General features: G+C 38.3%; 4 protein-coding genes across 4 annotated transcripts; all 4 read right to left on the bottom strand.

Moving 5' to 3' along the window:
* Positions 1 to 734: 734 nt before the first annotated feature.
* LOC137963861 (plastid division protein PDV1-like) lies at positions 735 to 3272 on the bottom strand. The gene is made up of 2 exons (XM_068811079.1): positions 2738 to 3272; positions 735 to 1964 (listed from the first exon to the last, which is right to left on the bottom strand). Exons 1-2 carry the CDS (start codon positions 3068 to 3070, stop codon positions 1473 to 1475), a joined length of 825 nt encoding a protein of 274 aa, XP_068667180.1. The 5' UTR covers positions 3071 to 3272; the 3' UTR covers positions 735 to 1472.
* Positions 3273 to 9899: 6627 nt separating this feature from the next.
* LOC137963393 (mavicyanin-like) lies at positions 9900 to 10545 on the bottom strand. The gene is made up of 2 exons (XM_068810516.1): positions 10371 to 10545; positions 9900 to 10226 (listed from the first exon to the last, which is right to left on the bottom strand). Exons 1-2 carry the CDS (start codon positions 10543 to 10545, stop codon positions 10021 to 10023), a joined length of 381 nt encoding a protein of 126 aa, XP_068666617.1. The 3' UTR covers positions 9900 to 10020.
* Positions 10546 to 10885: 340 nt separating this feature from the next.
* LOC137962660 (uncharacterized) lies at positions 10886 to 16744 on the bottom strand. Its single transcript, XM_068809661.1, has 8 exons — positions 16675 to 16744; positions 16420 to 16498; positions 15583 to 15650; positions 15021 to 15088; positions 14320 to 14426; positions 11948 to 11997; positions 11765 to 11847; positions 10886 to 11674 (listed from the first exon to the last, which is right to left on the bottom strand). Exons 2-8 carry the CDS (start codon positions 16472 to 16474, stop codon positions 11560 to 11562), a joined length of 546 nt encoding a protein of 181 aa, XP_068665762.1. The 5' UTR covers positions 16475 to 16498; positions 16675 to 16744; the 3' UTR covers positions 10886 to 11559.
* A 4135-nt stretch (positions 16745 to 20879) lies between these two features.
* Positions 20880 to 22513, bottom strand: LOC137963392 (low affinity inorganic phosphate transporter 4-like). The gene has a single exon (XM_068810515.1). It carries the CDS (start codon positions 22449 to 22451, stop codon positions 20880 to 20882), a length of 1572 nt encoding a protein of 523 aa, XP_068666616.1. The 5' UTR covers positions 22452 to 22513.
* Between the last annotated feature and the right edge of the window lie 542 nt (positions 22514 to 23055).

The following is a 23055-nucleotide window of genomic DNA, read 5'->3' as shown; positions in this document are numbered from 1 at the left end:
TCCAGTTCATCTTTGTTTAATGTAAATCCGTTCATTTTATCTGGTGGATTACACCATTGATGAATTGATTAATGTTGGTTTTACAGGCTTCACAGGAATTGCCTCAAAGAGGTAATGAAGTTGTAGTAGTGGGCAGCATATTCAGTGTTTTGTATCTTCTTTGTCAGTTGAATTTCTTACCATCGTCATATGGAGAGACACAGAACAGGAGAGCCTGTTCATGAACAATAGAAGACTCAATATACGACCTGCTTTTTCCTGAACACCCCCCAACTTCCGATTTTGAGAGTGCTGGTGTAGAAGTCTCGGTTGCATAATTGCCTAGGATGTCCACGATATTTGTTTATTCTAGTCCAATGGTGACACAGGGAATTGAACTGCATAGAGGCACCGTGTTGCTCAGCTTGCCTGTTTAATAGCAACCTGTCAGCCTCTAGCAATTGAAATGTGTCAACCTCGGGGATCAGGTATGAATTCTTGTACTGCTCTCACGTTCACCACCTATGGAAATTAAAGGAATACTCGTCCACTAACATTGATCGCCAGTTCTGTAATATAGGATAAAATATGGTGATTAGTAATAAAATTGCAGTTTTCATTCCTTGGTTCGGCGTCAAGTTCAACAACATGAAGTGGCATCTGGAATGGAGACGAATGGTTTTCATCTATCTGTGTCGTTCCAATTCAACTTCTCTGACCACATTCTGAATGAATCAATCCCAATGCTCGAACAATTTACTTAAGACAAACAAAGTTATTCACTGAGATGCCATCTCTGAACTGTTTGGTTCTCTGTAGAATTAAGGAAAAAAGGTGCTTCAGTGACAAAGAATCAAATTAACAGTAAAACCACAAGCATCCCACCAAAACCAGAAAATTAGTTGAAGTATTTCGAGGAAGAGCATAAAGAGAAAGCACCATCAAAAGTTTCAATTCTCTCATCACAAGTATCTAAAACTCTCAAAAGGTAAAAATAGTTGTAGCTTCTGGGTACAAGGAAGGTATCCGTACTCTCAAAAGAGAAAAACAGTCAGCACTCTTTGGTTGCAAGTAAAGTATCAGTACTCACAAAAGAGAAAAAACAGTCAGCACTCTTTGGTTACAAGTATCAGTACTCTCAAAAAGAAAATGTGTCTGGTTGCAAACAACACAATTGGCACCTTTGTTGAACATAAGCAGCCATTGATCAGATATAGTCAACATGATCTTGCAGTCAGCCTCCCTCTTAAGATTGTCCCATTATAGGCTCCCATTTCTTATAGGATGTAAGCCAAGAGAAAATACAAGGGCAGGAAACCAAAGTGGAATGGTATGATTCTATTTCACTGTCAAGAAGAAGAAGCCACAAATGCGACTCTTTAAACCATTTGGCCAAAAACTTCAAAACTCGATGCAAATGGGCATGTGAAACAAAGACATTCATTTTTCCCAACCTCATCTCTTAACTGGCAAAAACATCCGTTTTCCAAACCTCAGCCTCTAGCTGATAATAAATCCAATGGCTTCATATGACAACTAGAAGATCCCTCTGACTTTAGATTATCATTCTTCTCATTCTTTGCAAGAACAAAATCATTCCTAAAGGCCATTTGATGAAGATGAAGTAAAGCAACCATACTCAAAGAAATCAAGGTAGCATTCCCTATCACTCCCATCCGGTGTCCTTTAAGAGACTTCTTCACAAAATTAACACCAAATCTGAAAACTTGTATCAGAAAATTGGATCCCTTCCCCTCATGATTTTCCAAGTTGCGAACCGACTGGCTCCTTGGTGCTTCAAAGAGATGCTCTGGGGCAATGAAACAGCTAGCATTGTGCACATCTCCTATGAATGCTTGAGCTTCTTCAAGAACTTTGTACTTTTTACCGTGGTGGTCAGCCAGTCTCATTGCAAGAATAATGCGACTTTGTTCCAAGCGTGCTATTGCAGCATCCCTCTCTGCTTGCAGCTGAGACTGAATACTCTGTATACAAAACAACAAGCAAAATCAAAGGATGTCCCTAGTGAATTATAATTGATGAGAAATTCAACAAACGGCAAGAGAATATCAACAAGAGCAGATCACTTTACTACGACAGCTTGAAATGATTATGCAAACTAAAATGATAACAACAACCTGTAAAAGATAAGACACCAGAAATACAGGAAGCAAGACAGGGTAATACAACCGGAACTTTTGCAGCAAAACGTCTAAGCTATTCTTATAGGGCTCCTGATTTTATTATTATTAATATTTTGAAAATCATGTTCCCGGTTTTATTATTATCACTATTTTTTTCTTCTGAAAGACAGATTTCCAGATGAATGAAAAGTAGTTAAAAGGAAATGGGGAAAAAATAGGGATTAGCAGAAAGAAATCCACATGCAAATTATGATGCACAAATTTCAAATAAAGCTCCCCGGAAGCAGGAACAACATCAAAATCAACAGAAGTAGCTAAAAATACCAGCTCGAATGAAATGATTTATTAATTCAAAATAGAAACCTGAGGAACGAGATTGTTCCATAACCCACATCGCTTATTTAACGTCTGAAAGGAAGGAATTTGTTCGTCCTTCGTCCTTAAACCCAAGAGACAACATTAACCGAGTAACAGAACACCACGGTGAATGGAGTGAACGCACAACCAAAAAATTACAGCATGATAAGAAAGCGAAAATTCAGTAAGCATACTAAAAAATGAAAGCAGGGAAGATAAGAAAAAAAAAAAAAAAAAAGGACCAATTAGAAACCTACATGAAAGAACTCGATCTGGTCTTCAAGATTCTCGAGCGCGGTCCTAATAGCGTTCAGGCTCTTAGCTTCGGCAATAGCCCTATCATTTTCAAATCGAAAATCCTTGATAAAGACATAACCGCAGGGTTCGTCGTCACCTTCGCTGCGCGCCTTACTCTTGTCCTTGTTGTCAACGTGAGCGAAGAAAATATCGTCAGATTTCCTTGGAGATTTAATGGAATTGAGAAAATGAGACCGGGAAATCGCATGGATTGCGTCGCTGAGCTTGTCATGAAGATCCCAGATCTTCTCGAGCACCGCTTCTACCTCCTCGATCTCCGTTTCCCAGCTCATTGAAAGATAGAAGACGGGAAGAAGCAAAAATAAAGGAGAAATTAAGATTATTCCTTCTACGCTTGTCCTCGGAATTGTAAAATTAAGGGCGTTAGGGAGTTGGAAGGGTTGAGCGTTTCAGAAAGAGAGACAAAAAGGGCAGAAAAAGAGAACGACGAGAGCTTTCAGGAGGGAAAACTGGGACGGAGAATTTGGAAACATTTTGAAGATTCCTAACTATTTTAAAGATCCTAAGACACGTGTCCCTTCCATACATCTACGTCTGTTAGATCATGGTTAGGGAGTTCAGAATTTGCTTTAAAAAAAAAAAAACGTAAAACTCACGGTGATTTCTTGAGGGGTCTTGAACTCCTTCCATCTCAGTCTCTCTGTCTATGAAATCAAATTAATGTTGATACAAAGTATGAATGAACAATAACAATATGAATGTATGAACGAAGGTATTAGGGTAAACTGTTCTTCCTGGAATTCGTAGTTCGGAATTTGTTTCTTCCTGCCTCTCATTTTATTTTTCGGATAAGATTTGTTTCCCTTTTGCTTTTGATGCTGCTTAAAACTGTCTGTATTTCTTCCACATTTCGAACCGTTTTTTCATTTATAAAACCGGAGGTTTTCTTCCAGTGATGGGGGTCTTCCCATTACATCACCAGGTACTTTTATTTTGAATTTGTCTGTTCTCAGTGCATACTATTCGAAATGTTTCTGGTTTTTCTTACTCAGTAGTACCTGGAGAAGTCACGATTTTAAATTTGGGGAACATTTGGTTCTATTTGCTTAATTTTGTAGTCTTTTCTCATTGCATACTATTCGAATTGTTTCTGTTTGACTCATGTTGGTTCTCTTTGCTTGATTTTAAACATTTTTTTGCAAAAGTAGGTTCTCTGTGTAGCCTTTGTTGTGGAAGGAAATTTGCCAAAAGAAAAAAGAAAAAAAAAAAAAGGCTTTGTAAGTAGACATTGGGAAAGCACATCAACGAAGAAGAGCATAATAGTAACAGAAACAACAAATATTGGAACGGGGAAGGCAGGGAGAGCCCACAAGTTGCACTGGATTCATAGATGGAGGTGAGGGTTCTTTCTTAAGTAGCCGGAGCCACTGTGATGTTTAGCTTCTGTCCATGTTCACAGTGCTGACCCACGCCGCAGATGAAGTAATGGTTGCCCGGAGAAGAAACTTCGACAATAGAGGGCCCGGCGAAATGACCTCTGCTGTCGAACGAATGGGTGCAAGCCTGGAACTGACTCTCCGTCACTTCCAGCACGTTGTGAATCCCTGTCGTGAACAAGAAAACTGCGCCCAAAAATGCGAAGGACGTGATTAAACAAATCAATCAATAGTTTCAACTCTGTTTATTTTCTGTTTTTAATCTTTCGCTAATTTGCCTGGTCCTGAATTTTCTCAACTGTAATGAAATAAACTCATTTTGTGCTCTAGAGCCAAGAGAGGATCAAACAGAAAGCTGAGACGAGATATAAAGATGTGCTTCTTCTGCAGAGAAATTTCATGCCCAGTACTTTTTTTTTTTTTTTTTTGCAAACAAATTTTCATATGAGTTGAGATTCTGAAGAGGATGGAAAATTTTCCGAACATACCCAGTTTGTCTCCGACTACAAAGTTCTTCTTTTGTGCCCAAGTTTGATAGAAGGAGGTGTCCGGGGGAATCGTCCAGCCAGTGCTTCCTCCAACGATACGATCACCAGCCTTCACCGATCCCCTCCCATAACGCAAACCACTACGAAAACCAAATACAGGGAAAGAGAGACTGAACCCATTTTGCCCTCTTCTCTGTATTCTGCTCAAAGCTTACTGCGCCCGTCGGAAGGAAAGGTGGTGGCGGAGGACGGCGAGGGATCCTCCAGGTGAACGAAACAGCCTGGCCTTTTTTAGAATCTTCTATCGTGTTGTTCTTCTCAGCATTACATTATTAATAGTCTGGAATCGTCATTCTTTAAACCGGATGATAAAAATAGGGTTGAAACAGAAGGATCCGCGGGACCCTTACTCGCCATTATCATTTACGTGGAATGTCGTGTGTGAGCAAACTATATTTGAAAATGGAATCGGGAGGCTTGCAGTTTTTGTCTATTTTCTCTAGGAGGTTGGATATGTTTAGGTTACATCCCAGCTTTGACCGAAGCCATTGAAGTGGATTTCTCTCTTTCGAGCGATCATTTTCAAGAAAAAACCAGAAAATCAGTGTAAGATGGACTAACTTCTTAATGCAAACGATTACCACAGCAGAATGATTTATTTTTTAATATTAAAATGGTGTTAATATGATAATGATTTATCTTCTTAATTTTAATAAGATATGTATTAGGGATATTTATGTTTTTATCCAAAATTTTAAACATAATTAGATTAAATAACGAATTTTTGAACGTATTTAGGAAAATACCAACTTTTGACCTATTAATTGTACATGTGTACAGTCAAAAGTGACAGATAGGCTTTGACCGATTACGTGTCACCACATCATCATGACACATAAACACTCACCACGTCATCTTCCATACACGTTGTCACCCATGTAAGATGCCGCATCATTAAATGATACAAAAACCTTCAATTTAAAATATTACATGGAAAACCACATTATCATCCATGTAATACCTTTTATTATCTATTTAAAATATTTATAAATTAAAAAATTATTCAAAAAAGTTATTTTAGAGTTTAAAAATCAAATTTATTGATACACTTTTTATTACCTTATATTTAAAATAATAAATTATTAAAAAATCTTTCTCTTACCTATTTAACACCATTTATTATCGATTTAAAATATTTATTAATTTAAAAAATATAAAAAAAATTATATTAGAGTTTAATAATAAATTTTATCGATTTAATGATGTGGCATCTTACATGTGTGATGACATGCCTATAAGACAATGTGTTGTTTGACTCACAGAGTGCTGATGTGTCATGATGACATGGTGGCACATAATTGGTCAAAGCCTACATGTCACTTTTGACTGTATACATATGCTGTTGGCAAGTCAAAGTTGGGTATTTTCCTAAATAAGTTCAAAAGTTCGTCATTTATCTAATTATGTTTAAAAAATTGGGTAAAATCCTAAAAGTCTCTATGTATTATTACTATTACTGGGGAAGATACTCTATCTATACAAACCCAATTTAATTTACATGTAATTAAATCACAAAGGAGCCTACATATACAGAGGGAAGTGTGAGATGGTCCAGGATTAGAAATATGGTATGTTACTTACTTGGCTACTCGCTAATGATTTTGGGATGAACCTAAATCCAACTTTAATATAAGATAACTAGTTTGACGATCCAATAACTAGTTTGTTTTCCCAATTGAATTCTCGAAGAATTCAGTTTTTGCTGCCTTTGGTTTAATAATTTTTAGTTAAATATTTCAAATTTTGTATAACCAATGGGTTTTTAGTTTTTTTTTTTCTTTTTTCTTTTAACCCATAAATCTAGAGTTTGGAGTGCCTAAACCATGAATAAGTAAAGAACCAATATGAAGACCTTTGGCCTTTTGGAGGTTAGAAAAACTACATGATGAAGCTCTCATCTAGGGGTGGCATTGAATCGAATCGAGCCCGAACTTGACTATGTTTGAGTCGGGTTTGATTTAAATATTTCGAACTCGAGCTCGAGTCGAACCTAACTTCGAACCTAAAATTATAATCAAGCTTGAACCCAATAATTTTAACCGTGTTCGAGTTCGAGCTCCAACCTAGATTTAAAATTTTGGATAAAATACATGTCAAATAAATTGTATATAAAATTATGCATAGATTTTACATAAAATTGGATATAACCTCTACTTAAAATTGGGCATAACCTCTATATATTAACCCTACATAAAATTATTTATACACTCTACATAAAATTATTCATAAAAGTTATATAATTATGCATAAATTTTTTTTAACTTAGGTTAGAGCAAACAAAGAACGTGCAACAAATGCAAATTATATTAAAGAGAAGAAGTTCAATGATAAGGACACCTTAGTGTTAAAAAGTTGGACTAGAATGAAAAATGAAAAGTTTAGTTGAGATGGAAAGAAACTACTAATGAAGAAATGCGTTGTTAAATTTTTAAATAACTAAGTCTCATTTCAAGTTTTCATTAAAGACAACGTAAATCGCATTGTCCGTCCAATCTTGCTTCGTTACATGTCAACTGTTTTCTAATGGGTTTTCACATAAGTGGAACTTCCCACATCGAAATCCTTCTCGAAAGCTCCCCGTGTTTCTTTTAGTTAGTTGTCAAAAGAAAAAAGACATTGGGGTTTCTCCAGAACTTGTTCATCTTCTTCTTTCTCTATTTTACTAGTGCTTCTCCAATCTTCGTTCTGCTTGGTTTCCTCACGACTGCCCTTGTCGCCTTCGAAAAGATCCTGTGAGTTTGAGTTCGAATCGATTTGAATTCGTTGTCATCTGTTGTCTTCAGCCTGCAAAAGGGTACAAAATTCTACCTTCGACCAAATGGCTAGGATGGGTGGTGGTTGGAGGCAGCTTTCCTTGTGTGTCTCCTCTTGGGATGCTCTATTGGAATTTGTCAATCGGGGGGGGGGGGGGGGGTTTGTGCGGCACTGACGATGGTTGTTGAGCAGAGCGGACGGCGGAAGTGGGGGGATGAGGACAACGGTGACGACAGAAGCGTCGGGGAGGGGGAATGAGAGACGAAGACAGAGAAGAGGGAGAGAAATTGTTCCACTTGATTCTCTAGAAGTCGAGAACGAAAGAAGAAGAGACTCGAACTCGAAGAGTCGAAGAGTCGAAGACATCTCCCACTCCCGCCTCTCGGGCCTTCGTTAAGTTAACGAGCCAGTTCCTAAGTTCTTGAACTGAACCATGGTTAGGTCGAGTTCAGCTTGTTAACTTAAAAGAGCCTGATCTAGATCTCGAACTCGGTATGGCGTTTTAGATAAACGGAATCCAACCAAGCCGAACTTGAGCCGCTCATGAACTAGTTTGGTTCGATGCCACCCCTACTCTTATCGATATGGAAACTAATTTTTTTCTATTTGACCCTATTTGGAATATTTTTATATTAATTTATATAATTTATTTACAGATTTATGTGATTTATGAAATTTATTTGTTTGATCCAAATTTTGTCTAGGTCAATAATAGAAACATTTGGAGTCAGATGTCTGCACATAAGCCTAACTTTGTGTATATAACATTCTATAATAGCCTTCTTGATTGCATATTTAGTCTATGAACCCAATCACCTTCCTCTTTGGCTCGTTTTGATATTAGTTTTTGTAATATACTAAAAACATACTTAAAAAATTTAGATAATCTAATTTATTTAGATGGTTTAATAAAAAATATTTAAAATTATTTTGATGAAACTATTTTTCTAAAGTAATTTTGTATATAAAATATAGGAATTAGGCCTGATGGACTTTATATAGGGGGGTCAGTCAACTTGAATCAGGAGATGAATTTTAGCTGTATTACTTATTTCATCTCTTGACATCATTAGTGGTGCACCAGCGCCCGATTCATCTTGATGAACCAGATGAATCCGAATACTATGCCCACGGTTTAATTTCTGGATTCAGGATTCCGTAGTTTTTTGAAAATCATCCGGATGAAGTGTTGGGACGTGTCGTCGCAGGAGGCTGATTTTTTTTCTGTCTCTCCCGCTCTCTTCTCTCTTGGTCTCCTTCTTCCTCTCTCGCATTTTCTTCTCCCTTTTGGCCTCATTCTCCCTTCTCCCGACGCGTTGCCGGTTTAATTTTTCCTAAGTTAGGAAAAATTAAACTAGCACCGATTCTGTCCCCAGCACTAATAGGAAAATTTTAATAGTGGTAACTAAATATTGTTAAATAAAGCATTTGATCAATTATTTTGGTTTAATTAACCCATTTTTATAAATTCAACAGAAAAATATTATTAATTAATAATGCGTAACAATATAACGTGTGTTAAATTTAGCATTTGATCAATTCTTTTTGTTTAATCATTATTTTTTATGTTAAAGCATATCTTATGTTATTAATAAATTAATAACTTAATTTATTATATTTGTTTATGTTATTTTTAACTTTATTTTTTTATAATTAATCATGTGCATAGTTAAATGGCTCACATAATTACTGTATTAATGTATAATAAACTATAATCATTAAATAATAAAATATTTAATTTAATTTAATTAGTATATTAATATATTTTAATTATACATTAAATTACTTATTAGTGTAGTAAGCATGTTTGTTTTACCTAATTTTAGTTTAGATATTATGTTTAATTAAGCATATTATTACAAGTTACTTATTCTTTTGTTTTTTATATTTTTCTCATTTTGGGCACTAACACTAGAAACTGTTTTTCAATGTACATGAACTCGTCCACACTAACACCAAATTTAAAGTTGAAATTGAAGAGGTCACACCAATATTTGAGAAAGTTCTAATTCATTTCAAAAGCAAGAGATTTGTTATTGAGAATTATCAAGTCAAAAAAATATTGACAGATTTAAAGCAAAAGAAAGAAAAATTCTCCAATTAAATATTTTATTTTAAAAATATCAAAATTATGACAAGTTTATGAAGATTCCAAACGAAAGCTTGACATTTTATGTGGGATGGTACGGGCTTCTCTTGGGAGAGATTATTTTTGTCGATGGAACCTAACTCCGTTTTTTCATCTAAATCATTTTTTTTCATTCTTTCTATGCAATTAGATTCTAAATTAAGCCCCTAATACAAGGGAAGTATGTGACGTATTTAAACTCATCTTATAAAGAAATTTGAGCCCAAGCCATGCACGGTCACGTTGCATGGCAGATTACGCGAGAAACCGGATGAAATACTTGGGTAAACTTTTATTTCGTCACGGTGCAAGTCATGATAATTGCTTCCAAGAACACTCGAATGCTCACAGATTGCATCCACTATTGCAGCAAATCAACGAAATATCGAGCTGGTCGGAAACAAAAGAGCATATTTTTATTGTTCGACGGTGATTTCGAGCTTCTGGCCGTACTCGCAGTGCAGTCCGATGCCACAGTAGAAATAACGGGTGCCTGGCCGATCCAGTTCGATCACGGTGTGGCCTCGGTAGTACATTTCGATCACGTCGTGCTGGGTACAGAACTCGAACTCCCTCTCCGTCACTTCAATGAGGTTGTGGGCAGACGGCGTGAAACGGAACACTGAGAAATGCCAATGGCAGGCGAACCAAATCAACAGAGAGGGGACATTGTTCAGAAACGGGCGTGCTTCGCTCGATCATGGGTTAGATAAAGAGGAGACGAAGCCAGTGAAACGCATCAAAATCATAGAAAAGATAAACGTACCCAGTTTGTCGCCGACGACGAATTTCCTGCCTTTGGCCCAATCCTGGTAGAAATCTTTAGAGGGGGGAGTAGTCCATCCAACGCTTCCTCCCACGATATGTTCTGTTGCGGGCATTGCAGCAGCCGTGGCTATCAGGAGACATCCAATTGCCCAGAAGAGGTGAGAGGACGCCATTCCTTCTTCTCTAGTGTTTTCTTGATCTTTTCTTATCTTTGTTTTTATCTCCGGGGCAGTCAGCCTTGCGGGCTTCAATTTCGGGGGAGAGCGTTAAGCAGGTTCTCTGGACAGGTCATGTTCGTTAAAATTAAGGATTGAAAGGGTCACAAACCTGCAGTTATTTTGGGAAATAACTCGTCTTCTAGCGACCATCTAAAGCCAAACGTTTGGTCCTTTTTGCTTTCAGATGTCTAAATTTGAAACGAAAAACAGAAAAATGAATAAATACTGAAATGACACATCAAATCAAAGGAACCTCACCGTCGGTTCTGGTTTCAGATCTATCCAGGTTAAAAATATTATATTCTAAAACTAGCTACCATTATTTTAGAAGCATAAATGTAATTAAACCAATAAAAATATAAATTTAATTTCAACAGATCTTGCAATGTCAAAGAATTAGATCATTAAGTACTTCGAAAATCATGAATCCAATCATTGGAGTACCTCCACAAGCCTAGACCAACCAAAGCAGAATTCATCAGGCGTCTGAATCCATGGGCTAGATAACATCCATCTGACCGATTTCAAGAACCCATTCTGGTTTTGCGAAGCCATTTGACAAGAGCTAGGAGCAAACCCACAGATAAACATTGCCCATCCAAAACCTCCCCAATACTGATTCCTAAGCAGTCTTCACCTCAACATCTTTCCTCCTCTTTTTTGCACATATTTAAATGTTTCATACATGAACATGTGGGTGTACAAAATGTCAATAAATAATTAAATAATGTGATCTACCAGACAATGGACTACTACCGCTATGCCTCCTAATGATCCTTCAGTTTCCATGTAAATTCCCTCAGGACAAAAGACTACTACCACTATGCCTCTTAATGATACTTCAGTTTCCATGTAAAATGTCTCGGGACAAACGACCTCTGGTTTAGAGATCTCAAAAATTGACAAGTTCATCAGGTAGCTTTACCTTCAAAAGGTCAGGTCAGCAGATGTCTGAAAGTTGCAATTTATTCAATGTGGTTTCGGCACATAACCATCAACGGCAAAATTTCGTGTAGCTGATGGCAAAGCCAAGCGAATCCCATCAATTTCAGGCTTAGCAATAACTTGACAGCCCAAGCGAGACCTGCAAAATAGCCTCCCTCAAACAAAGTCCAAAGATTGGTTTTAGTACAACAAAAAAACTTGGTAAGCTTGGGGTTTAAGAGGTGCCCACATTTCCGTAAGCCCAAAAGCAAGATCTAACATGTCATTTTCCTCGTCTGTTGGGTCTGTTAATCTGTTGTAGTAATCCACATCCTATGAGACATACCAGGAAATGAATAAGCAATGTTTTTCCCTGTAAGTATACTATTATACCACATCTTTAAAATACTGCAGATAAATACTGAAAATTTACCGTTACAATCACGTGACATGTAGAACAAGCAAGCGAGCCCTCACATGCACCTAAAACATCATCAAAAGAGCCACTAAGTTTTTAATATTGTTTCCATATGATAAGACCCCTGATCACCAAGGTCGACGGTGGGAAGGGCAAAAGAGGTAAAACAGGAGGACAGAACAAGGGAGAGGTGGCGGGGTCCACCACGGAGCCTCTCCTCATCCTCTCCATTATTCTGTCACCCTGTTTTACCTCTTTTGCCCTTTCTACCGTAGACCTTGGTGATCAGGGGATCACTATATTTGAGCTCTGCTGGTACCATTGATTCTGTCAATCATGTTAAAAATAAATAAAAAGAAAATACATCTTTAAAAACTTCAAAAACTAGCGCAATGATGCTTGATATGGATGAGTGACAAAGCAAGTGTTTGTTTGTAGGAAAGAGGAGGCAGAGAGAGAAAAGGGTAGAGAGGGGTGATAAAATCGATGACTACTTCAAGCATAAAATCAAGGTATATATGACCAGTGGAAGAAGAAAAGAATTCCAAACTTCATTCTCCACCCATATCACATAATCGAATGCTAGACTAAAAGCACTCAAAGTAGTTTACAACAGATATGGTGTGTGAGTTGCCAAGGGTGTGGATTTGAGAGAGAAAAGACAAAGAAATAAAGAGGACAAGTATCTACACAGTTTCTCTCCTTATTCTGGTCTGTTTTGATCATGTCCCTTCATTGAAAAGCCACCAAAACTCTAAAGAGTTGAAATCTTATCTTAACTCGTCGAGGCCAAAATGAATGTCATTGTGCTTAGAAATAAAACTTCAACATACATGTGTGTACATAACAGTTGAATTTAATCGGCCTTACTTGTGCAAGTTCCATTCCAAAATATCAAAACAGTAATTTATGACATTTTCCATCTTGCTGAATTGGGTTATAAGAAAATTCAGATATGCTTAATCTCAATCTTCAGAACTTGTAGCTGCACAAAAAATTTCAAGCCAAAATGAATTTGGGACTTCAATAGCATGCTTATGATGGCAAATATTGAGTAATCAATCACTAAAGATAAAAGTCTTTGGTATGAAGGCTATGATGCTCCATGTCCCAAACCAACCATAGCTACCCAACCAAGATACATGATGCCTTTTGCCTAACAGGACACATAAAGCCGTGGGTAAACAAGAAAACCAATCTGCTTCACTCTTAAGGACCATAAAGAGAATCAAGCAAGAGATGCAAATGTGAAATTTGCAAAATAGGTTTCAAGGGAAGTACCACAGCTAATATGAGTTGCACATCCTGAATCAGCTCAAAATTCAACGATAAAATAAATATAGCTATTCTAGAGAAACATGGGATTCTGATGAGACATCAGACACAGATACAAAGAGAAGATAGTTTAATTCTGAGATCTATTTTCATTCTTTTAACTATTAAAAATTTTAAAGTGGTAGGGAAGAGATAAATTGGAAGATATACTACAATAACAATAAAGACAGAAGTATTAACTAGTGCAGGCTCGCAAATATTTTTTATTCCAAAAAGCAGTGAAGGGATACTAGTATCCCTCGTTCAGATAGCTCAAATTGCAAGAAATCACTAGTAAGAATAGGGTTGCACTTTACACTGCTAAGAGATTGATGATACAAAATGTATGAGACCCTTATATGGATAAGATGAATCCCAAATCTTGGGGGTGGAGGGGGCAGAGGCACAAGATCCTGTTGCCAGACTCAACACCCACCTTGTTGAAACTTTCCGTATAATAAAGTGAATTACATTTTTGTTTAGCAGTCACCTTAAAATAATGAAGTGATGTGTTGCAATTTCCCATGTGGAATGCCAACTATCGAATGCTAAGAGTCTCTAGGTAATCAAAACAGTACATCTTAATTTTTAACACTGATAGGTCAGTTGTAACTAATAGAAAGCTGGAATTACAAAAAAAATTGTTTTTTTTTTGTAATCCATGAAATCATTTGTTGGATTTAGGATCCCATGATCATAAAGTAAATGAACAGCACAAGAGAAGTGGAAACCGAGGAGAAGGTGAAAGGGAGACGGAAAGGAGAGAAGGAGAAGAACAAGAACAAGAACAAGAACAAGAGAGAGACCAGAGTTTGGAGAGTGCTTGAGAGAAAGAGAGGGAAGGAGGGTTAGGTTAAGTGACGTCCTAATCCTCCCCCTTAATGTATTTATAATAATGAAAAACATAATAATTACATCATTACCCTTTACCCTAAGAAGGGAGGAAAAGGGACAAAAAAACAAAGATAATTTACATCATGCCACTATACTTCCAACATCATTGAAGGCATGAAACAACTCTGAGGTTGGAACATTCAACAAAAAAGCCAGAGCAATTTTTTTGGATAACTAACCTTCAAGGTCTATATCATTTTCATGAGCAGCTTCTAGCATAGACATGCCAACTGGAACCTTGATATGCTTCTCTTCACCATCCTTATCAACAAATGTCACAGATATTCTGCAAAACTCAAAAAGTCGCATATCATAATTCTGTACCATAACTTCAAAATCACTTGTTAATTGAAGAATTATGAGGCACAGAAAGCTGCAAATCAATGTTCAAATGCACATAGCACACATCTCTTTTCTGATATGGAATTTCAAGGGATACCACTGAAATGAAGAAAAAACAGCAAACGAAACCCTGTGAAGCATTCCATTCCTTAAATTTATTCTCACAAAGAAAATGAACAAAGAAGTAGTGTAATCATGTTGTAGCCGAATTGCTCAATATATCAACATATAAATATAAAAGAGCAGAGCAAGAGAGGAGGAGGGGGAGGGACGATAGAGATATCAATTTCAATCCCATATACACAACAATAAAAGTTCCAACTGCCTTTGCTTCAGAGGCCAAGGTACCCATTGCAATTATCGGCACTTATGTATCTTTTGATCATCAAAACAAATAAGGATCATAAAATTTGAGGATGTTTGGTTGGAATCGCCAACTGTCTGAAAGTAATACAAGCATAAAACAGTATATACGCATCACAAATAACCTACCAGAAAATATGGAAGAATTACTTTCTTAATCAGAGTTAGCACCTACTTATCTTTCTCTTCTTTTCCTTCCTCGTTAGCTTTTTCAGTGCTTGTGGTGGAAAAGAATCCCCTAATCTGAAAGTAAATTTGAAGCCCATTAGATTTTACCATATCACAATCGTAAAAAATTGATGTTATGATTAACTCCCACAAACAGTTTGAGAATGAGAAGCAACTTGGCTGGACTTTCATTATAAATGTGATGAGAAATATCACAACATTCCCTGATCCATCAATAGAGTTTTTAAACTCTTTTGGTCTTGGTTATGTTTCATTATAGAGGGCTATTGGTGGAAGGACAATTATTAGCTACCATCTGCATCTGTCCGATAAAAAAATTAGTTTCAAAATGAAGTGATTATTATCATGGGTTCTAATATGTTTTTCCGTAAATATCCTTTTTGATATCGAAACCTTAGAGAATAAAAAGGTGCATATGGAGAAGAAGGAAATCCATGGCATAACTAAAAAGAAGGGCTTACAGATTGACTAGATATGGAATGTTTCCTAAAATCATACAATCTGCCAAAAGAAATAGACTCCTAGTGACAGAAGAGAGTATAACCAACCACAGGTTGCAGAATATGACTGGACTGGCACTGAAAAAACCTTGAACTTTCTACGCCATTGATCCGAGCTGCAAAAAAGAAAAGAACTACTCTCAGAACAAATGAAAAAGAAAAACTTTTTACTGCAAATGATGTATTACAGTACATATCTTCAAGATATAAACAGATTATAGCAGAGTAATATTAGAACTCTTTTTTTCAAATTTGAAACCATCTGGGAAATCTAATTCCCTTCTTAGTTGTATTTAATCAAATATTTCGTTTGGACTTCCACCATTCTAGTTCTTTCATTACAGAGCTCGAGTGCAATTCATCACACTTTCAAAAGAATTATTGAAGGTTAACTACTCCATAAGTTTCCTAGTGCTTCCATTACCTAGTGATCTTTGCCGCCACTTGGTGTCTGAAATCATCTTTAAACTTTCTGTAAAATTTACACCTCAATTTCCCTATTCAAGCCCCTCCTTTTATTTATGTCTCAACCTTTTAGTTAGAGTTTTTCCGCTATTCTGTCCATCTTAATTCGTTTTTTTATGACAGAATTTAGGTAATTGAACCTTCTAGTTTACAACAGGTTCAACCAGCTCAAGTATTTATACTTAGCTCCAAGTTGAACCACAACCAAGTTTCAACCATTAGACAGAGGGAGGCTGACAGGTCGTCCCTCCATCCAAAGTAATTCAAAAGAATTATGCACTTTCACCGGGATATTCACAACAAACAGATAAATAGATGGACATGTAGTCAGAGAATAAGTAGACGAAAGTGCTTGAGTAAGGACAATCGAGATCTCAGAACTACGTTTGAAAGCAAAAATTAAGGTATTAGACCACCTACCCATTTTGAGCTCGTTGAACCCCGAAAGAGCAGCCCGGGAAAGTTTACTGAACATAACTATTGGAAATTCAGCTCGAACCTGCACTCCAACGTTAAGAAATGATGAGTAACCTTCGAAATAAAACGAAACTCACCACTCTTCCGACATTTAACTAAAGCAGAACGTTCTGGGACAATCCTCTGGCCAAAAGGTGATAAACTGAAGAATTAAAAAAAAAAAAAAAAACGGATCAAGCGAAATGGTAACTCAAAAACCTTGGAGCCGAGGTGTGCAAGTCAGATGACTTCAGCTCGCCTTGAATGGAGTCCTTCCCTCTGGTCTTTCCTCAAAACCGGTAAAAGCCTTTATTTCTTGCTGGTTCGGAACACGAAGAGAGGGAAAGAGGCGGTTCGACCCGCTTTCTTGCTTCAATACTTAGCGGTTCATTTTTTAGGCACTTTGATTCCATGTAAAAATGTTTGAATTCATAAAAACTTGTGTGAACCATAGGTCGGCACGGGTGGGGTTTGGGTCGAATTTTGTGAAATCCATGTCCTTCTGAAAATCCATCGTTAGTCTGAAAACCCAACTTCATTCCCACCATGTGACAAGTTTTCTGGGGATATTTAAAAGACAAATATGTATTAAACCCCTCGTTAACAATTTTATTAGCTTAAACCATTTACACATCTAAATAAATGGCACCAAGAGGAAACACTTCCAAAATCCAGCTTGAAAATCTTATCAAAACTCACCAATATCCCCATGGTAGTTTTCGGCCTCGTTACAATAATATTAATGAGAATGTATGAGCCAGAAAATGGAACAATTATATATTCCAGAGTCAATTCAAAATTTACCAATCCATGTATTAATCAGTATGTTTCGCTTGTAATCCACCTAATTCGATGTACAAATTAATATATGTGAACCATGGATTGTATTTTGAATCGACATTTTAAAGGATACACGATTTGGCCGAGCAAATTCTTGGTCTGTTGTCATCGCCAAAGGGGGTTCCAAATCGAGTTGCATACGAGTGTTGTTACTACTTCGCGGATGCAGTAAGCATTCCTTTTTTACCTTAGTGAGAGAAGAGTTGAATTAAAGGAATATCAAAGAGTGCAATGTTAAAAATCTATGGCAGTTGATCAAAATGGAAGTTTGTCATCTACGCCTCGCAAACAGAGATCAGGGGACTTCTGCCACACTGGAGCACAGAAAACAAGTCAGAAATCACTGGATATGACGAAAGTTAGAAATAGTATTAAGTTTCACTTTCAACTTAAATGGTCCCAAAAAAATAGTTTCAGTCACGGCAACTTTTAAATAGAAACATGAGACTGAACATATGCGCTACTTCTCTACCTACTGCAAAACAACCAGCACCTTCACATCAAGCGTTTGAACTCAATCACCAACCAAATCAGCAGATTATCTGGTTTCCCAGTAAACAGGCGAGCCTCAGTTTCGTTTTGTAGAAAATTTGGAGTTGAAGAAATTTCGGTGCTAAAGTCCGGCTCAGTTCTTTACTAAACACATGAGCCCAGAAAAAGCCATGTCCCACGCTGTCACAGAGCCTGACTGTGTAAACTCATCCAATGCACATATCAGACTGCCTAACGCCAGGAACCAATTCAATTTGCACGAAGACCAACACGATCTGTTAAGTTAAGTATTCATATTCATTGAACCCGGGCCACAGTAAAAAATTACAAATGTTTCACCTTCACATTCTATATGAAAGGTATGCAATAAACTCCACTTTTTTCTCTTTCAAAATTTCAAAAGTTGAGTTAGTTTCTCTCTCAAAACTCTACTTGTTGTTAGTGCTTCTCCTTACCATTGGAGTCTGCCAATTGATTGTTTTGTTCAGCAAGAGAGAACCTTATTACTTTCTGCACATCAACACACAAAAGAAAATGAGAAACAGGAAACAAGGAACAGAAAAGAAAAAAAACCCACTGTTATTCTATCAGAGGAAGTGCATAATCAATGATGATTGAGAATATCTAAATGCCAACTTCACTATATACTAATCAAAGGATTTCTCACACTTAAAAACTTCAAAGAGGTTTCTTATACAAAAACAATTGGTAGGCACGATTGTAACTCTAACAGAAATTACAACCATCTTTGTGTGAGCCTTTAGTTTAATTTGATGACAGACCATCCATTATTTTTTCACAACACCAGGTTTTCGCAGAAATTGCCCATTCAGTCACACAAAACAGAACCAAGTATTCAATCCTCTAGTTCCGAGTATTTAAGAGACCAAACCATTGATTATGAGGTAAATTGAGCAAGGCTAACATTCATAACCTTTAATCAAACATAACCTAAGTCAAATTTGTACAAGAGCCAGCCGATAAATAGAAGTAACTAATTAATTATAACCCCCTTCTACTTGCAGATAGAAAAGCCAGTGGAAGTTGAAAAACATGCAAACAACACTTCACTTCCAATGCAATGTGTTCATTCCCGATATAATGCTCCATTACAAAAATATGATCCCTCAAGTTAGTTACCAGTCTTCAATGACAGATAATTAGTATAAATAACTGAAGCATAGACCTTTAACAACAGAAAATCCCTGTACAAGGCTCCATTACCAAAGTATGATCCCTCAAGTCAGTAACCAGTCTTCAATGACAGAGCATTAGTATAAATAACTGAAGCATTGATCCTTAAACAACAGAAAACTCTTCACAAACACACAACGTTAGACACATGCTGCCAAGTGATTCTACGCAACAACTGCAAAAGGTCATCAGTGCAGTGTCACAGATATTTTAGCACATGGATCAGCAGCAAAAAGAAATCTTCCAAACATGGAATGGGTTGGCAAAAAAAATTTCCATTTTCAGCAAGCCGTAAACTCAATTCCCTGTTGTCAATGTCAAAAGTAGTCCCAGCACCCAATTTCCATAGGAGGGCTTAAAGATGGTCTCACCTTCGCAAAACATGTTCCAGGCCTCACATCCATGTTCACTACACATCTCGGCACACGACACAATGTGATTCTCTTCAAGTTCAAGAGCTTTTTAAGGATGGTACTAGAAAGAGTATACTACTTCAGGTAGTCAGCTCAACTCCCTGATGAGGCAATCAGAAAGAGAATACATTTATAAGGTGATGCTGATCCGTCTCATATTCTACTATAATCATCTGCGGAACTCCTTATTGCAATAATTCATCAGATGTGGTTGTCCGTCCTCTAGGATACATACATCACCAGATACTGACCTTTATCTGTGTGTGTGTGTGTTTTACGTGGAAGTCATAAATTGCAGAGTGCTAAACGCCCAACCGCATCTCCGTGGTGAGATGTTCAAGTAAGAGTATCCACCAAGCAAGCACAAAGAGAGATCAACAATCCCCAAGCAAAACGACGTTTGATCACGAATGTTCTAAATGACCATTCACATGAAGTTCGAGTAATCCAATATTAAGAAAAAGGCTTCCAACAGACACCGTACAAAATTCGGAAGAAAACAAACAAAAAGTTCAGGAAAATATGCTCTGATCAGTGAAACGGCTGACCTTTTGGAGGACGCAATCTCGAAGGGAATTCAAGAGGCGGAGACATTTTTCCTGATCAAAATTCGGCTCCGCAACGCAGTTGAGCAGATCAAGCGCCTCTTTTCCGCAGATAGCCTGGGCCCGAGGTTCTTCCATTACTGTTCCGTGAAAATACAGCAGACGTCCCCGGCGGTCACTGTCTGTAATCCCTCAAGAAGGTTTGAGCTGGCGGAAACGGTTCGACCTAGGGTTCGACACAAACTGTTCTCCCGCCCTCTCTAGTTTCTACCTACTGGTTGACGCGGAAGGCGTGACGGCCTTCCCATTCTCCTGGGTAGTGACTAAAAAGACAAAAAAGTATTCAATAATTATAAATAATAATAATAATAATAATACGTACAATAATTCTATACGACAATTAAAATTTTCCCAAATACCTTTGTTTTTCTCTTTTTAAAATGAATATGAATTTATGTTTTAATTTAAAATAATTAAAGGGTAATTTTAAATCTGTGCAAGGTTGATTTGCTTAAATTGAGTCAGGTTCCTTATTTAACCTAACTCTTGCCCAATCTTAATCTCCCTTAACATATATTTGTAACTAGAAAATGAAAAACTTGTGGTCATGTTTACAATAATTAAAAAAATAGATTGACGAAGGTTAGAGCCTGTGACAATAACAGAGTCGCAGACCCTGAGAATAACAAGATAACATGATTGACAAACATACAAACACCCTGTCATTTATCGGAATATAATTTAACCTTTCCTGATTGCAATTATAAAAGCTTACACGATATTATGAGACACGCGGTGGTAAAATATAGAGGACTCCGACTCAACCGTCGACATTACAACAGCTCTTTATTCTTCAAAGCCAACAACGAACGATACGAGAGTTTTACATTCTGTCTGACTATTGGAACTCGATTGACTGAGCAAGGACCGATCCCTTTCTTCACAAACCACGCATGGCGATCTCTTTATCTCTTTTTTCATCGTCGGCGCCACCGTCCTCCCCCGATATCTCTTCCAAAGACCGGCCTTTGGTCTCCGTCACCAGGAAAGTGCACGCGAAGCCCAGCATGTTGGTAAAGGCTAGAGTGATCAGGGCCTTCTTGATCTTACTCGTCTTCCCGTCCAGTGTGTAGGATTGCACCACGAATGCTCCGATCATGGCTCCAGCTTTGCCCGCCGCAGCACTCAGTGCGTGGCATGTAGATCTCACCCGCGTAGGGAACAACTCCGCCGGCAGCACGAAGGTGGTGCTGTTTGGCCCGAAGTTGGCGAAGAAGAAGGTCAGCCCATACAAGACAGCGAACAGCATTTTGTTTTCCTGCTTTAGGTAGTCATACTTGATGCCCAAGATGAACATGAAGACGGACATCATGAAGAAACCCACGAGTTGGATGATGAATCGGCCTATCTTCTCTATGAAGAAGACGGTGAACCAGTAGCCCGGGAAAGTGCCGAAGAGGGCCACGACGAACATGGCTCGAGAAGTTTCAAACACTTCGTCCAGGGCGTTTATATCGCCGGCGGGTCTGGTGAGACCGATGGCCGGGAAGATGTCCTTCTGTGTCAGGTTTTGGCTGTAGAAGGCGATGTCGAGTAAGAACCACGTACTCATGGTGCCGACCAGGTGAGCCCCGTGGCGTCTTACGAACTCGCTCGATAGTAGTGGGTACTCGTTAGCGCTCCTGAAGTTGGTCAGCTTCTCCGCATCCGCCTGGATATCGATGTCAAGAACCTGCCCCATATCCATGGCTGCCTGCTTCGCGTTACCCTCGATCAGCGCAGTGTAACGCCCTGTCTCGGGCATTTTCATCCGCCAGTAGTAAGTTAGCAGCGCGGGAACGCAACCCAACATGAGCACAATCCGCCATAAGAAATCCGCCTCCGGCTGTGTCGAAAGCACATTGTTGGTCTTGAAACCAGGAGCTGGGTTGTACATTTTGAAAATCGCAGAGAGCGTCATGGACACCAAACCGGCGGCGATGATCCCAACGCCTTGCATGGCAAAAACGGCTGCGATGAAGGCCCCCCGGGTCTTCTTGTTGGCGTACTCTGACATGATCGTAGCAGATAACGGGTAGTCCCCACCAATACCGAAGCCCAGCCAGAATCGGAAGAAGCAAAGGGTCCCGATAACAGATGGTGCAGTGGCACCGAAGGATAGCCCGGAGCAGATGGCACAGAAGGCCATCAATACAAGGGTTATCCCGTAAACCTTCTTCCGGCCGAGCTTATCTCCTAGCCAACCGAAGACCAGTTGCCCGGTGAGAGTCCCCATCAGGGCCACCCCCACGACTAGGTTGTTTACGTTGTTGGGCAGCTTCCCAGGCTTCCCAGTTGTGGGATCGTAGTAGTATAAACGACCTAGAAGCTTGGATACGGAGGAGATGCAGAACAGGTCGTAGGCATCAGTGAAGAAGCCCATGCCAGCGATGACGATCGCCTTGATGTGGTACCATTGGGTGCTCGCCGTATCGAGGGCGTTCAGCACGGCGAGATTTTGAGAAGAAGCCATCCTTAATTGTATGGGTCTTCGTTCACTTTTGATGACTGTGAGAGAGAGAGAGAGAAAATTGTAGCTTGCACGAATAATTGAGGATTATTTATAGTTCCACAATTAGACAGAAACGGCGTTCTGATCTAGGTTTTCACCGCCGAAACAAGGTTAAGCAGACGTTGATTGCCGGATATTCCTGAAAGGTCTTGAGCATTTCATGGGATGCTTGCTGCCTTCTTAGAAGAATGCTTCGTTTGATTTCTTTTCCTTTTCACGGTTTGTCTAGAGCTATAATCTGTCTCTACCTCCCACTTCGTGCTCGTATTACAACAACAACAACAAACAAGAAAACAGTGGCTCTTGGATTACTAATGGGGTTTTTACCTTTACAGGAATGGCCACCTTCAAATTATCCGCTTCACCAATATTTTTAAAAAATAACTCCTTAAACCCTAAACTTTGAACTCTTAAACCTTAAACCCTAAATTAGGGGGCGAGTTATCGTATGTCGAAGTACACATACCCTTTTGTTAAGTTACGTTAAGTATCGTGTATTGGTTTAAACGTATAGAATTTCGCCCTAGGAGACATGGGCAATAAGAGGTTATCCGCAGATTAAAAG

This window comes from Aristolochia californica, unplaced genomic scaffold (assembly GCF_029961685.1).
Source record: "Aristolochia californica isolate CCGP_79_NKW_82.1479 unplaced genomic scaffold, dmAriCali1.0.hap1 SCAF_4, whole genome shotgun sequence".
NCBI classification, from domain to species: domain Eukaryota; kingdom Viridiplantae; phylum Streptophyta; class Magnoliopsida; order Piperales; family Aristolochiaceae; genus Aristolochia; species Aristolochia californica.
Note: the sequence above shows the minus strand (reverse complement) of the source record. Positions and strands in the feature narration are given on the sequence as shown.

What these genes read in the sequence shown, in the direction of transcription:
- LOC137962660 (XM_068809661.1), bottom strand. Translation starts at nt 16,474, where the DNA reads ATGTTCAGTAAACTTTCCCGGGCTGCTCTTTCGGGGTTCAACGAGCTC. An exon ending in GTTCAACGAGCTCAAAATGG is followed by an intron (nt 15,651 to 16,419) that starts GTAGGTGGTCTA and finishes TCTTTTTTGCAG; the next exon opens with CTCGGATCAATGGCGTAGAA. An exon ending in GGAAAAGAAGAGAAAGATAA is followed by an intron (nt 14,427 to 15,020) that starts GTAGGTGCTAAC and finishes TGAGTTTTGCAG; the next exon opens with AATATCTGTGACATTTGTTG.
- LOC137963861 (XM_068811079.1), bottom strand. Translation starts at nt 3,070, where the DNA reads ATGAGCTGGGAAACGGAGATCGAGGAGGTAGAAGCGGTGCTCGAGAAG. An exon ending in ACCAGATCGAGTTCTTTCAT is followed by an intron (nt 1,965 to 2,737) that starts GTAGGTTTCTAA and finishes TTTTGTATACAG; the next exon opens with AGTATTCAGTCTCAGCTGCA.
- LOC137963393 (XM_068810516.1), bottom strand. Translation starts at nt 10,545, where the DNA reads ATGGCGTCCTCTCACCTCTTCTGGGCAATTGGATGTCTCCTGATAGCC. An exon ending in CGTCGTCGGCGACAAACTGG is followed by an intron (nt 10,227 to 10,370) that starts GTACGTTTATCT and finishes GGCATTTCTCAG; the next exon opens with TGTTCCGTTTCACGCCGTCT.
- LOC137963392 (XM_068810515.1), bottom strand. Translation starts at nt 22,451, where the DNA reads ATGGCTTCTTCTCAAAATCTCGCCGTGCTGAACGCCCTCGATACGGCG.